The sequence below is a fragment of the Sprattus sprattus genome (assembly GCF_963457725.1).
Source record: "Sprattus sprattus genome assembly, chromosome: 2".
NCBI classification, from domain to species: Eukaryota; Metazoa; Chordata; class Actinopteri; order Clupeiformes; family Clupeidae; genus Sprattus; species Sprattus sprattus.
This window is the reverse complement of record NC_137921.1, coordinates 45,384,964-45,398,011: the sequence shown is the minus strand read 5'-3', so window position 1 is coordinate 45,398,011 and position 13,048 is coordinate 45,384,964. Positions and strand designations below refer to the sequence as shown.

Genomic DNA, 13,048 nt, shown 5'->3' with positions numbered 1-13,048 from the left:
ATGTATCCCTGTTTGGTTGGAAAATAGAGGGTGGAATTCCTGTGCCTGTTCATGGCAACACTGACATTGCACCCAAAACAGTTCTACAGCTTGTTGCTTGTGGATGCAAGTCAGTGCCAGCATGCTCCAGGGCCTCTTGCATCTGTCAGTCAGATGGACTACCATGCACCACCTACTGCCATTGCTAAGGTGGTGAACAGTGTGCAAATAAAAATTTGAAGATGGCTACACATTCAGTGGAGGATACTGATGACAGCGAGGGAGAAATGTCTGATTGAATGAATGTTTTTTCGAGGAGACATTTGATGATTTTGATGTGTACAAGGCCAGCCCGGCAAAATCTTCTGTATAGTTGCTTTCAGAATCTGTGAAAAAGTATTAGTTTGTTCCTTATAACTTTGTGTATTTTTATTAATTGTTGAGGGTTGAGACAATTTGTTAACATGCATTGTATTGATTTCTGTATGAGAAGAGCCTTCATTTGATACCACATCATTAGCTTTTGGATCCCCCTGATTTAGTTGATCATTTGTATATTTTTGCTTTCTGTTAGCGGTGTTTCTGTTGTTTTGATGTTGTAACGGCAGACTCGTTAAGGTACCATCACATAATAAGGGAGACGACACAAAGTAGTTTAAATATAACAAGAATCATTTATTTGTACCAAAATCAATACTTAACCAAAATAGGGGTATGAAAATGTAATGTTCAATGTCGTGCATGAATGTAGTGAATGAAGGCATCAGTTTGTTAGGTAAATTAATAAGAAAGTGAGCGCTAAAGAAATAGAAAGGGGGACAGATTGAGAAAAGAGTCAAAGTGCCCAGGTAAGAGAAGATATCAAAATAGTGCCTACAAGAACCAAAAAGTGCCTAATGAGAGAGAGAGAAAACCCCTTTTATAGCCCCACCCTAATACAGGTGCAGACAATAAAGCTATTAGGCTCAGGTCCTGCCTCTGCCCGTGCACTGGCAAGGCTGCAACCTGAAGGGGCACAGGTGGACGTCACACCTCCCTCACCAAGAGGTTTGCTATAGTAAACCTAAAACAAAACAAAGAGAAAGACCTCCTGTGCCACATCAACCTAATTCTGGGGCACAAAGAAAATTACAAACTAGGTCACTATAGTTCTCTCACACGTGTAGGATATAAACAATGGCAAACAGACTGTGATACACACCAAGCAGTGCACCACACAAATGAACTGGTAACTAATAACCAGAACCAAGTAGACACGAATCTACAACCAGATAATTGCTTATCAATATTTAGTTCAGCTAAACACCAAGAACGTTAAAGTTCAAACAATCTACAAGCACTCACTAGCTCAGTTTAAACCGCTTCTCAAAAAGGCAAAGTTACTTAGAACAAACGATCCAACGGAGACACCTCCAAACAAAGCACAATAACTTTAAATGACCTACAAACACGTTCCGTTACAAGTTAACGAACTTGCACTGCGAACGTAGACAGCAGTAAACTAATTTACAAACTAACAAAATAACAGAACACTCACCACATCCGCAAGCACGAACCAGAATACTCTCATGCATCCAGGTGGAATCGGCGCTAATTCCCACTGAAACGGTGTGTCTAATAAAGCAGTCCACTGGCGTCCTAAATATCTCCTCAAAAAGGTTAACTGTCCTAGCTAGCTCTTCTGAGACATGCCGGCCTTGAGGCGACTGGATAACGCTGAACTCGCTGCAGACAAGCTGTACGAAGCGTGCCCCTGACAGAAGTAGTTACACTTCGGACCAGGATTGTCTCAAAAATAACAAACTAAAACAACAAAGAAAATAATAACCAGTGCTCCGAAGGAAAGGCAAGGCCCAGCTGGATCACTCTTCCTTAGCCAGAGACTGAACGAAATTATTAGTAGCCAATGCAATCAACAGACGTTCTCACCTGAACTGACGAAAGTCTTTGATCCGGATATTTTAACAGGTTTCGCGGACGAGCAACCCAAACTAGAATGCGTTTCGTGAACGAACTGCGAGAGTGTGCTTGCTCTGTGACAGAGAGAACAAGTGCCAATGAATTAACATGTATTTACATCTACTCAATCAGTGTAGTGGGGCCTTCTTCCAATATATTTTAGCAAGCAACCAAGCTCAACCATTATATTTTGGCTCCACTGACGTTTAGACATATGAGGGTATCTTTGTTGTTCTGTTTTTGTTTGTTTGTTTGCTTGTTTATTGTGAAAGGGTCTAGTGTGTTACATTTGGTCATAGCCTAATAGTTCCAGAGTTTCGTTATACTGACTTACTGAGCTAAGTGAATTGTTGAAATTGTTATCTTGGTAAAAGGAAACATCTCTGCAACAATATTGGAATGAATGCGGTTACATAGCCAGCTTTACTTAAAGTTTATTGTAAGATAGGCCTATATGTTAGACTTAATGCAGTTCTCTCTCAACAGTGATGTCTGGCTTGTTATATGTTTTATCCATATAAGGAGGGGGCAGCTAAACTCGAAGACTCTCAGAAAATATCTAAAGTGTAGCTCACTAAACTAGAAATATATTGAAATGCCATGAGATGTAGGCCTACCACTAACCATTTCACATTTACAGACATAAACCTATAGACATGACACAAAACATCTTCCAAAGACTTTATTATCTCAGCTGCATTATTCAGTAGCACAAAGTAGTCTATTACATTCATATTTACTTCATGTAACCCTGCCATAGCGATACAACACCTTTTTGACAGCCTATATAGCCTAATTGCAAAATGAAATATATAAATAAATACTACACTGAAATAACGCAAACAAAGTGAATCTACAGTGAGCCAACGCTCGTCCACTGACAGTGTGGAAGAATGACAGCGACGTGAGCCAGGCTACATTCCAAGACTACGTTACTGGAAATGTCACTTTACATGAGCTTTGTTCATAAGCCATGCAGTCCATAAAATAGGAATACTCTGTGTACTAACAGTATAGTAAGACCGGTCATATGTTCAGAGAGCTTTCTAGCAACCAACAAGTTACAAGTAGGATAAACATATTAGCGAAATCTGCGTTGTCGACAGACCATCGTTTTGACTGGAGTTTCGATGTGCTTGTTAGCACCAAGTGGATTACCTCATCTACAATACATATGGGCTTGGACTCAAATCACTAGTAGGCCTACTTCACGATCTTCTATGGTTACCAGCAGATAAGGTAAATAATAATCGCCATATTTGCTTTAATGTTTTATAGAGTAAGAGGCTATGTGTAGGCTATTAGCGTAGCTAATCAGAAATGTTGTAGATGCCAGAGTTGGCAACTATGGCTCAGATTTAGGTTGTTATCCATCAACATTCATTTTACAACTTACATTAGTTTCGTTGTCATTCGACTCGAAAATCTCTGGCTCAATTTGGCAAAGCACTACTGCTTCCTCCAGGGTAAACATACGTGGACCTCTCGGTGCTGTCATTTTGCCAATCTGGCTGGCTGAGGTAATCGAGTGATTAGAGAAGGCTACAAAGTGGAATACTAAGCAGTTTGTAGCGGGAAAACTTGAGAGTGAAATGTAACAAATTATACTGTATAATTACCAATGTCACAAATAGCTTAGCGGTAATATGAATAGCTTAAATGGGATGGCTACATTAGCCAGCTAGTTAGGAGAATCTCCGCTCTCTTTCTCTTATACCATCCTGTTCTGCAGCGAAGGCATATCACGTAATAACGTTATCATTTCTCAAAATAGTTAAAAACAAATATATATAGCTTTTAAGATAAAAATATGTCCAATAAGGCTTAAAGAATTAAATCAGGTGTGTAGATGAAGTTCAGCAACAGCATTTCTAGTGTTTATATCCATGATTGTATGCTGGTCGTCGCTGGCCGTCAACTGCCGTTACAGGAGAATACAGAGCTTCGCCTTAGTGGGTGACGTCACAATGGCTCAACCTTCCACCATGTTAGTCAATGAGAGAAAAGGGTGATGAAAAAGAGGAATAAAAAAGGAGTGGCAAAGAGTACCGCCACGAAAAGTCATAGCAGGTTGCACCGGATCGAGCCGGACATTTCGGTGTTTGAATGGCGTCTCTATCTCAAACGGGCGAGGAGTAGTTAGCTGCAAGAAAATCGGGCAGAATAAAGAAAGAAAACTTAACGATAACAATACTGTGCTTCCCTTCGGGCAAGCACACTAATTATGTAACGGCAGACTCGTTAAGGTACCATCACATAACTAGAAAATGCATTTCCTGAAGGAAATACCAGTGCATGAAATGCAAAGGTTAAGAAAGGAAGAAGAAAAGAAATAAGAGTGAAAGAAGGAAAGACAAAAGGAAAGAAGAGTGAAGAAAGGAGAGAAGAGTGGAAGAAGGAAAGAAGAAAGGAAAGAAGAAAAGAAAGAAGAGTGAAGAAAGGAAAGAAGAGTGGAAGAAGGAAAGAAGAAAAGAAAGGAGTGAAATAATGAAAGAAGAAAGGAAAGAAGAGTAAGAAGGAAAGAAGAGTGAAGAAAGGAAAGAAAAGTGGAAGAAGGAAAGAAAAGTGGAAGAAGGAAAGAAGAGTGGAAGAACGAAAAAAGAAAGGCAAAAAGAGTGGAAGAAGGAAAGAAAAATGGAAGAAGAAAATCAGAAAGGAAAGAAGAGTGGAAGAAGGAAAGAAGAGTGAACAAGAGTGGCTCTGGATGAAGAGATAAAGAGAGAGTGAAAATATTGAAAAAAGGAGATAAAAATGGAGTGAAGAAGAGAGATTGAGTGTGAGAGAAAGTTGACTGAGAGAGAAAGATGGAGAGATGGAGAGAAAAAAAATAGAGAATGGATGGTGTCTTAATGTTCCTAGTTACAGTTAAATTGAGAGGGACAGAGAGAGAAGAGGTTCCTTTGATTTGGCACAGGTGTCCGTAAAGCACAGGTGCAAGCCAGTTTAAAGACCCTATTATGATGTCATAATGGCCCAATGTAAGTCAATGGGAGAAATTTATATTCGTTTTTCTTTAATATCTTAAAAAGTATAAAGTTTAGAAAAGTGAAAAATACATAGCATAAGTGTCGTTTACAAGACCTACACGACAAAGTTTGAATGAAGTTTCTACGTTAAGCGGTTCGGGCTGAATTAATCGCAGAAAAAGGTAACAAGAAGAAGAAGAAGAAGAAGAAGAAGCCTAGGAATAACAATACAGGGCATTTCATGCACTGTAACTAGAAAATGCATTTCCTGAAGGAAATACCAGTGCATGAAATGCAAAAGTTAAGAAAGGAAGAAGAAAAGAAATAAGAGTGAAAGAAGGAAAGAAGAAAGGAAAGAAGAGTGAAAGAAGGAAAGAAGAGTGGAAGATGGAAAGAAGAGTGGAAGAAGGAAAGAATAAAAGAAAGAAGAGTGAAGAAAGGGAAGAAGAGTGAAAGAAGGAAAGAATAGTTGAAGAAGGAAAGAAGAAAGGAGAGTGAAGAAAGGAAAGAAAAGTGAAAGAAGGAAAGAAGAGTGGAAGAATAAAGGAAAGAAGAGTGGAAGAAGGAAAGAAGAGTGAACAAGAGTGGCTCTGGATAAAGAGAAAAAGAGAGTGAAAATATTGAAAAAAGGAGATAAAAATGGAGTGAAGAAGAGAGATTGAGTGTGAGAGAAAGTAGACTGAGAGGGATAGAGAGAAAGATGGAGAGATGGAGAGAAAAAAAAGTAGAGAATGGAAGGTGTCTTAATGTTCCTAGTTACAGTTAAATTGAGAGGGACAGAGAAGAGGTTCCTTGGATTTGGCGCAGGTGTCAGTGAAGCACAGGTGCAAGCCAGTTTAAATACCCTATTATGATGTCATAATGGCCCAATATTAGTCAATGGGAAAATTTTGATTCGTTTTTATTTAATATCTTAAAAAGTATAAAGTTTAGAAAAGTGAAAAATACATAGCACAAGTGTCCTTTACAAGACCTACGCGACAAAGTTTGAATAAAGTTTCTACGTTAAGCGGTTCGGGCTGAATTAATCGCAGAAACAGGTAACAAGAATAAGAAGAAGAAGAAGAAGAAGAAGCCTAGGAATAACAATACAGGGCATTTCATGCACTGTAACTAGAAAATGCATTTCCTGAAGAAAATACCAGTGCATGAAATGCAAAGGTTAAGAAAGGAAGAAGAAAAGAAAGAAGAGTGAAAGAAGGAAAGAAGAAAGGAAAGAAGAGTGGAAGAAGGAAAGACAAAAGGAAAGAAGAGTGAAGAAAGGAGAGAAGAGTGGAAGAAGGAAAGAAGAAAGGAAAGAAGAGTGAAAGAAGAAAAGAAAGAAGAGTGAAGGAAGGAAAGAAGAGTGGAAGAAGGAAATAAGAAAAGAAAGAAGAGTGAAAGAAGGAAAGAATAAAGGAAAGAAGAGTGGAAGAAGGAAAGAAGAGTGAAGAAAGGAAAGAAAAGTGGAAGAAGGAAAGAAAAACGGAAGAAGAAATTAAGAAAGGAAAGAAGAGTGGAAGAAGGAAAGAAGAGTGAACAAGAGTGGCTCTGGATGAAGAGATAAAGAGAGAGAGTGAAAATATTGAAAAAAGGAGATAAAAATGGAGTGAAGAAGAGAGATTGAGTGTGAGAGAAAGTTGACTGAGAGAGAAAGATGGAGAGAAAAAAAAATAGAGAATGGATGGTGTCTTAGGCTAGCTTTACACGACAACGATCTGAACACAAACCGCAAAAGTGGCGTTGCGTTCCCACTTTTGATTTCGCGTTTAGACGAGAGTCTTTGGGTGGAAATCTGCATGCAGACGGTGACGCAAAAGTGTGAGAAATTGAACTTAACTGTGCAGACGTGCAGGTACTGCAGGATGTATATGTGTCCATTCTATAACGCGATTGGGTGCTTATTTATTTATTCATTCACTTACATTTGCAGTGTTCGTGTACATTTACATTTAGTCATTTAGCAGACGCCTTTGGCCAAAGCGACGTAGGCTACAAGGGATAGAACAGACAAGCTACGAGACCTAGTGTCATTAATGCGCCTTCTCTGTTCTGTTTTATCTGTGATTACTCGGCTCATTTGCTGAAATGACTCCTGATAGATATCAAAGCAGCTGAATCTCCGACTGATGGAAATAATCCGACATGTTTGTTGTTGTTTGGCTGTACTGCACATGGATATGATGTCAACGCGTATGCGAGGATAGCCAGCGTGAGCAGCTCAGAGCACACTTTTGCGTTTTCAACCCTTTAGACGGGAACGCAACGGTGGAGCGTTTTTAAGATTTCCACTCTGGAGGGTGGGTTCATTTCTTTGCGTTTTCAAGCCCCAAAAACGCTGTCGCCGTCTAAACGAAAGGCACATCTGATAAAATATTTTGTCGTTTTCACCCGGGAGCGTTGTCGTGTAAAGCCACCCTTAATGTTCCTAGTTACAGTTAAATTGAGAGGGACAGAGAGAGAAGAGGTTCCTTTGATTTGGCACAGGTGTCAGTAAAGCACAGGTGCAAGCCAGTTTAAAGACCCTATTATGATGTCATAATGGCCCAATGTAAGTCAATGGGAGAAATTTATATTCGTTTTTATTTAATATCTTAAAAAGTATAAAGTTTAGAAAAGTGAAAAATACATAGCATAAGTGTCGTTTACAAGACCTACGCGACAAAGTTTGAAAGAAGTTTCTACGTTAAGCGGTTCGGGCTGAATTAATCGCAGAAAAAGGTAACAAGAACTAGAAAATGCATTTCCTGAAGGAAATACCAGTGCATGAAATGCAAAAGTTAAGAAAGAACGAATAAAAGAAAAGTGAAAGAAGGAAGGAAGAAAGGAAAGAACAGTAAAAGAAGGAAAGAAGAGTTGAAGAAGGAAAGAAGAAAGGAAAGAAGAGTGAAGAAAGGAAGAAGAGTGGAAGAAGGGAAGAAGAAAGGAAAGAAGAGTGAAGAAAGGAAATTAGAGTGGAAGAAGGAAAGAAGAGTGGAAGAAGGAAAGAAGAAAAGAAAAAGGTAAGAAGAGTGGAAGAAGGGAAGAAGAAAGGAAAGAAGAGTGGAAGAAGGAAAGAAGAAAGTAAAGAAGAGTAGAAAGAAGGAAAGAAGAAAGGAAAGAAGAGAGGAAGAAACAAAGTAAGGAAAGAAGAGTGAACAAGAGTGGCTCTGGATAAAGACAGTAAAGAGAGAGTGAAAATATTGAAAGAAGGAGAAAAAAAGAGTGAAGCAGAGAGATGGAGTGTGAGAGAAAGTAGAGTGAGAGTGATAGAGAGAAAAAAAAGTAGAGTATGGAAGGTGTCTATTAATATTCCTAGTTATACAGTTGAATGGAGAGGTACAGAGAGAAGAGGACCCTTGGAGGCTTGCCGCAGGTGTCAGTGAAGCACAGGTGCAAGCCAGTTTAATTACCCTATTATGATGTCATAATGGCCCAATGTAAGTCAATGGGAAAATTTAGATTCGTTTTTCTTTAATAACTTAAAAAGTATAAAGTTTAGAAAAGTGAAAAATACATAGCATAAGTGTCCTTCACAAGACCTACGCGACAAAGTTTGAATGAAGTTTCTACGTTTAGCGGTTCGGGCTGAATTAATCGCAGAAAAAGGTAACAAGAATAAGAAGAAGAAGAAGCCTAGGAATAACAATACAGGGCATTTCATGCACTGTAATAAGAAGAAGAAGCCTAGGAATAACAATACAGGGCATTTCATGCACTGTAACTAGAAAATGCATTTCCTGAAGGAAATACCAGTTCATGAAATGCAAAAGTTAAGAAAGAATGAATAAAAGAAAAGAAAGTGAAAGAAGGAAGGAAGAAAGGAAAGAACAGTAAAAGAAGGAAAGAAGAGTGGAAGAAGGAAAGAAGAAAGGAAAGAAGAGTGAAGAAAGGAAAGAAGAGTGGAAGAAAGAAAGAAGAGTGGAAGAAGGGAAGAAGAAAGGAAAGAAGAGTGAAGAAAGGAAATAAGAGTGGAAGAAGGAAAGAAGAAAGGAAAGAAGAGTGAAGAAAGAGAAGAAGAGTGGAAGAAGGGAAGAAGAGCCGAAGAAGATAAGAAGAAAAGAAAGAAGAGTGAAAGAAGGAAAGAAGAAAAGAAAAAGGTAAGAAGAGTGGAAGAAGGGAAGAAGAAAGGAAAGAAGAGTGGAAGAAGGAAAGAAGAAAGTAAAGAAGAGTAGAAAGAAGGAAAGAAGAAAGGAAAGAAGAGAGGAAGAAACAAAGTAAGGAAAGAAGAGTGAACAAGAGTGGCTCTGGATAAAGACAGTAAAGAGAGAGTGAAAATATTGAAAGAAGGAGAAAAAAAGAGTGAAGCAGAGAGATGGAGTGTGAGAGAAAGTAGAGTGAGAGTGATAGAGAGAAAAAAAAGTAGAGTATGGAAGGTGTCTATTAATATTCCTAGTTATACAGTTGAATGGAGAGGTACAGAGAGAAGAGGACCCTTGGAGGCTTGCCGCAGGTGTCAGTGAAGCACAGGTGCAAGCCAGTTTAATTACCCTATTATGATGTCATAATGGCCCAATGTAAGTCAATGGGAAAATTTAGATTCGTTTTTCTTTAATAACTTAAAAAGTATAAAGTTTAGAAAAGTGAAAAATACATAGCATAAGTGTCCTTTACAAGACCTACGCGACAAAGTTTGAATAAAGTTTCTACGTTAAGCGGTTCGGGCTGAATTAATCGCAGAAAAAGGTAACAAGAAGAAGAAGAAGAAGAAGAAGAAGAAGCCTAGGAATAACAATACAGGGCATTTCATGCACTGTAATAAGAAGAAGAAGCCTAGGAATAACAATACAGGGCATTTCATGCACTGTAATAATGTGTCCAAGGTTTGTTAAAATCCACCTTATCCAAGTTGGATGGCCCAGACCATTTTTGGTGTCCCCCCTGCCAGTCTGGGTAATTAGCAGTTTCACAGAGGAAGTCTCCAATTGCAATCAGTGGGGTGCACTAGTGGTTAAACAGTGGGAATCCGTGTGTATTTAATGTGCGGTTGCACCACGACCGTCACAGGGCCATACAATATTTTTTTTTTTATGTGACTGTACACCAACTGGCCTGTAGGTGGGCTGACACAGTTTTCTACGAATATCCCGAGAACTGTAGGGCTTAGGAGGGCCACATGTTTTTTGTATGTTTGTCTAAAGGGGCCATGTCAACCCATCCCATAACCACTCATTTTATGTATAGCGCCATCAAACCCCCACTGAAAACCCCCCCTGATCGTGACAGTATGTCCATGTTACAGCATTTGTAATTCAAAATACAACAATACCTATCCAATATGGCTGCTGCTTAGCATCTTCACTGGTATAGCTATTTAATGGGTTCTTCCTTGGCCCATGCTACATCCCTCCAACAAGTTTCATGAAAATCGACCAAGGAGTTTCTGTGTAATCCTGCTGACAGACAAACAAACCAACAAACAGTAATGTCATACATAACCTCCTTGGCAGAAGTAGTAAGACCAACCTTTCAGCAATCCCTGTCTATTCCCTGCATATAGAGATTGGAGTTAAGGGAGCGCATCCCTACTAAGCCGAATCTTCCTGGTTTTAACCTCACAAACACTAAAGCTATGTTAAGAACGTTCACTCACCCACTCACTCACTAAAAGACTCTCTTCAGGTGACAATGTAGGGAAACAAAAGAACAGGCAGATTTTGGACACTACATTTCCATGACGGTAACTTAACAACATAGTGACACTAACTTAGCAATGGAACTGCTTTCCTTCCGTAAATTTAATAAAATGTAGATGTTAATTGTACTGTAACAAACCAGAATACTGCAGAGTAACACTTAAGCTGCAAAAGGCATTAGTCTAAAATAGGTGAAAGTGATTTTTTGTTGTTCGTTTTTTTTAGCCCGGCCTGCAGTTAAGATTGTTGCAGATTAGAGTATGAACCACTTTTATACCAATTCAATGACTCTATTATATATATGTATCCTACTTTTGATTGTAGTGTTTAAAAGAGGTGTGTTTTATGATGAGTTTCCCCATATGAAGTATTTTGCAAGAAAGAACATAATGAATTAGATAGAAATCTATTTTCTCTTTTGATCTTTTTTATTGTCATTTCCAGGTGAAGATCAATGTGCTTCCCCACCTGCTGCTGACAATGTAATTAATCCGCATGTGAAGGAAATCTTTTCACATGGACAGTTTCAGGACATTCAATGTGAACGTGGTTACACATCAGATTCTCGAAGAATTAAGTGTGACAACGGACAATGGGAGAAACCAGATTGCAAACGTAATTTAATTCTTTCAGTAAGATGGTAAATTAATTGAATTGTGACGTCACTTTTCTATTAGTTGGTCTGCCAGATGAAATTTTTTGATGAAAAATGGTTTCCCCAACCAGGAGAAAGCGGTGTGTGTGATGCTCCACCAGATGTTGAAAATGGAATCATTGTCCCTTCATCTGAAAAGATCTACAGGAATATGGATACAGTGACATATACATGTCGCCAGTCTTATAAAATTGATGGCAAAGATATAATTACCTGCAATTCAGGAATGTGGACAGATCCCCCGACATGCATTGGTAAGTATATAAGCTCAATGTCCAGGTCTCAAATACCCACTTTTATCTTAGTTAACCCACAGTTTTATAAATCTTTATAAACTTCATATAAAAAAGATATAAAACGTATTTCCTTGTGTCCATACTGAAAGCATTAGCACACCAATGCAAATGTGTAAAAAGGGAAGAGTAAAAAATGTAATACCAATATTGCCATTTATTAATACAGAGATAGAAAAGTGAAAAATATAAGCAAAATCTAAACAATAAAGCTGAGTACTAAACAATAACAACATCACCGTGAAAACAAAACAATCTTTTTTTAAACAAAGTTGAGAAGGGATGATATACAGCGGTCGCTCACCCACTTCCGCTTTCTGGGAGATTTAAACCTTCCTCTCCTGTCCACCACATCACCTGTTCCAGCATAGTACAGTTTCCCTCCTCCTCCCCCTTCTCCTCCTTTTCACTAGAAGCTCTAAGCTCACTTTGCCCCTTACCCATCCTGGGGTGTGTCAGCAGACATCGCTCACACGTGATATCCACTATAGGCATCCCAGGACACGGCCAGCTACCAAGTCAAACATGCTTATTATCAGTGCTCTAAGTGAATTATTTAGATTGGTAAATGAGTGAAATATGATTCAATTAAAATCACGATGGACGGACTGACACTTGCTGAGAGAAATATCCCATAGCCCCCCAAAAAATATCAGAAAGCCTCACCGAGATAGATTTCATATAAAAGTCCACAGCAACACATCAACATCAACCCACACCAAAGAGGAGAGTCATCCCAACTATTCAGTAACTAACAGTAGTGAATATTGCATACACCCCTTGCAGTCCCTTGCCCTCCCCAAACAGCCTGTAGTAAGGGGAAATGTAAGCCTGTACTGTTCGGTCTGTACCCACTGACCAGTTCTAAAATCCATGACAGAGGCAGTTATAAAACTACACCACACTCAAACAAATAGGTGAGGCGTCAAATCACCATCAGCAAGTGTGTCAGGCATCGCATTGCCATGATCAAATTCAGAGACTGTTCTGCCTGGCAGTTGGAGAGCCTTGAGCAGCCAACCTCGCAACCAGTCCGTGTACCACCCTCGGCTGTGTGCCTCATCCAAATCAGCACCTAGTGTTCATGTGGTGCAATTGGCAATTAGATAGGCAGCAAGTGATTGCAGCCCAGTGTCCAGTTCATAACAGAAGCTACACAATTCAAACATAACAAAATTGTCAGCAACACAACAACAAATATATAAAAATACTGAAAGATATCGTTGGGGTTTGGAACACCGACTGAAAGATCATTGGATCAACACCAACCAAATAATTGTTGGAGCTGAGTGGAAACGCAAACGGAGAGATCAGTGTGTTCCAACAGATTTCCCATAAAACACAGCTGGTATACTATAATATAACAGACCTCTATTTTAGCTCTGAAGTTAGTTGTGGTTGCGTTATTTAGCAAAGAACCTCGATGGAATGCCTGTCTGGAGGGTAGGGTGTCGGTTTATTCTATGCAACAGACCTCAAACACACACAACACACTACAATGGAGAGAGAGAAGGAGGCTGGCCAGGAGATATGGTCCATAGTGTAGTTTCTCTTCTGTAATGGCCTTGGCTTTAAAGGCTGCAATGTCTTCTCAATGCTCCT

At 39.1% G+C, this 13,048-nt stretch overlaps 1 protein-coding gene across 1 annotated transcript in view; it reads left to right on the top strand.

Annotated features, from left to right (window-relative positions):
* The window catches only part of LOC308382713 (complement factor H-like), a gene marked incomplete at both ends in the record, with an annotated part of 58,657 nt that overhangs the window by 24,432 nt on the left and 21,177 nt on the right, over positions 1 to 13,048 (top strand). The window contains 2 exons of the mRNA XM_080860242.1: positions 10,943 to 11,113; positions 11,225 to 11,407. Of these exons, the coding sequence (XP_080716368.1) occupies positions 10,943 to 11,113; positions 11,225 to 11,407 (354 nt within the window). The remainder of the gene's footprint in view (positions 1 to 10,942; positions 11,114 to 11,224; positions 11,408 to 13,048) is intronic.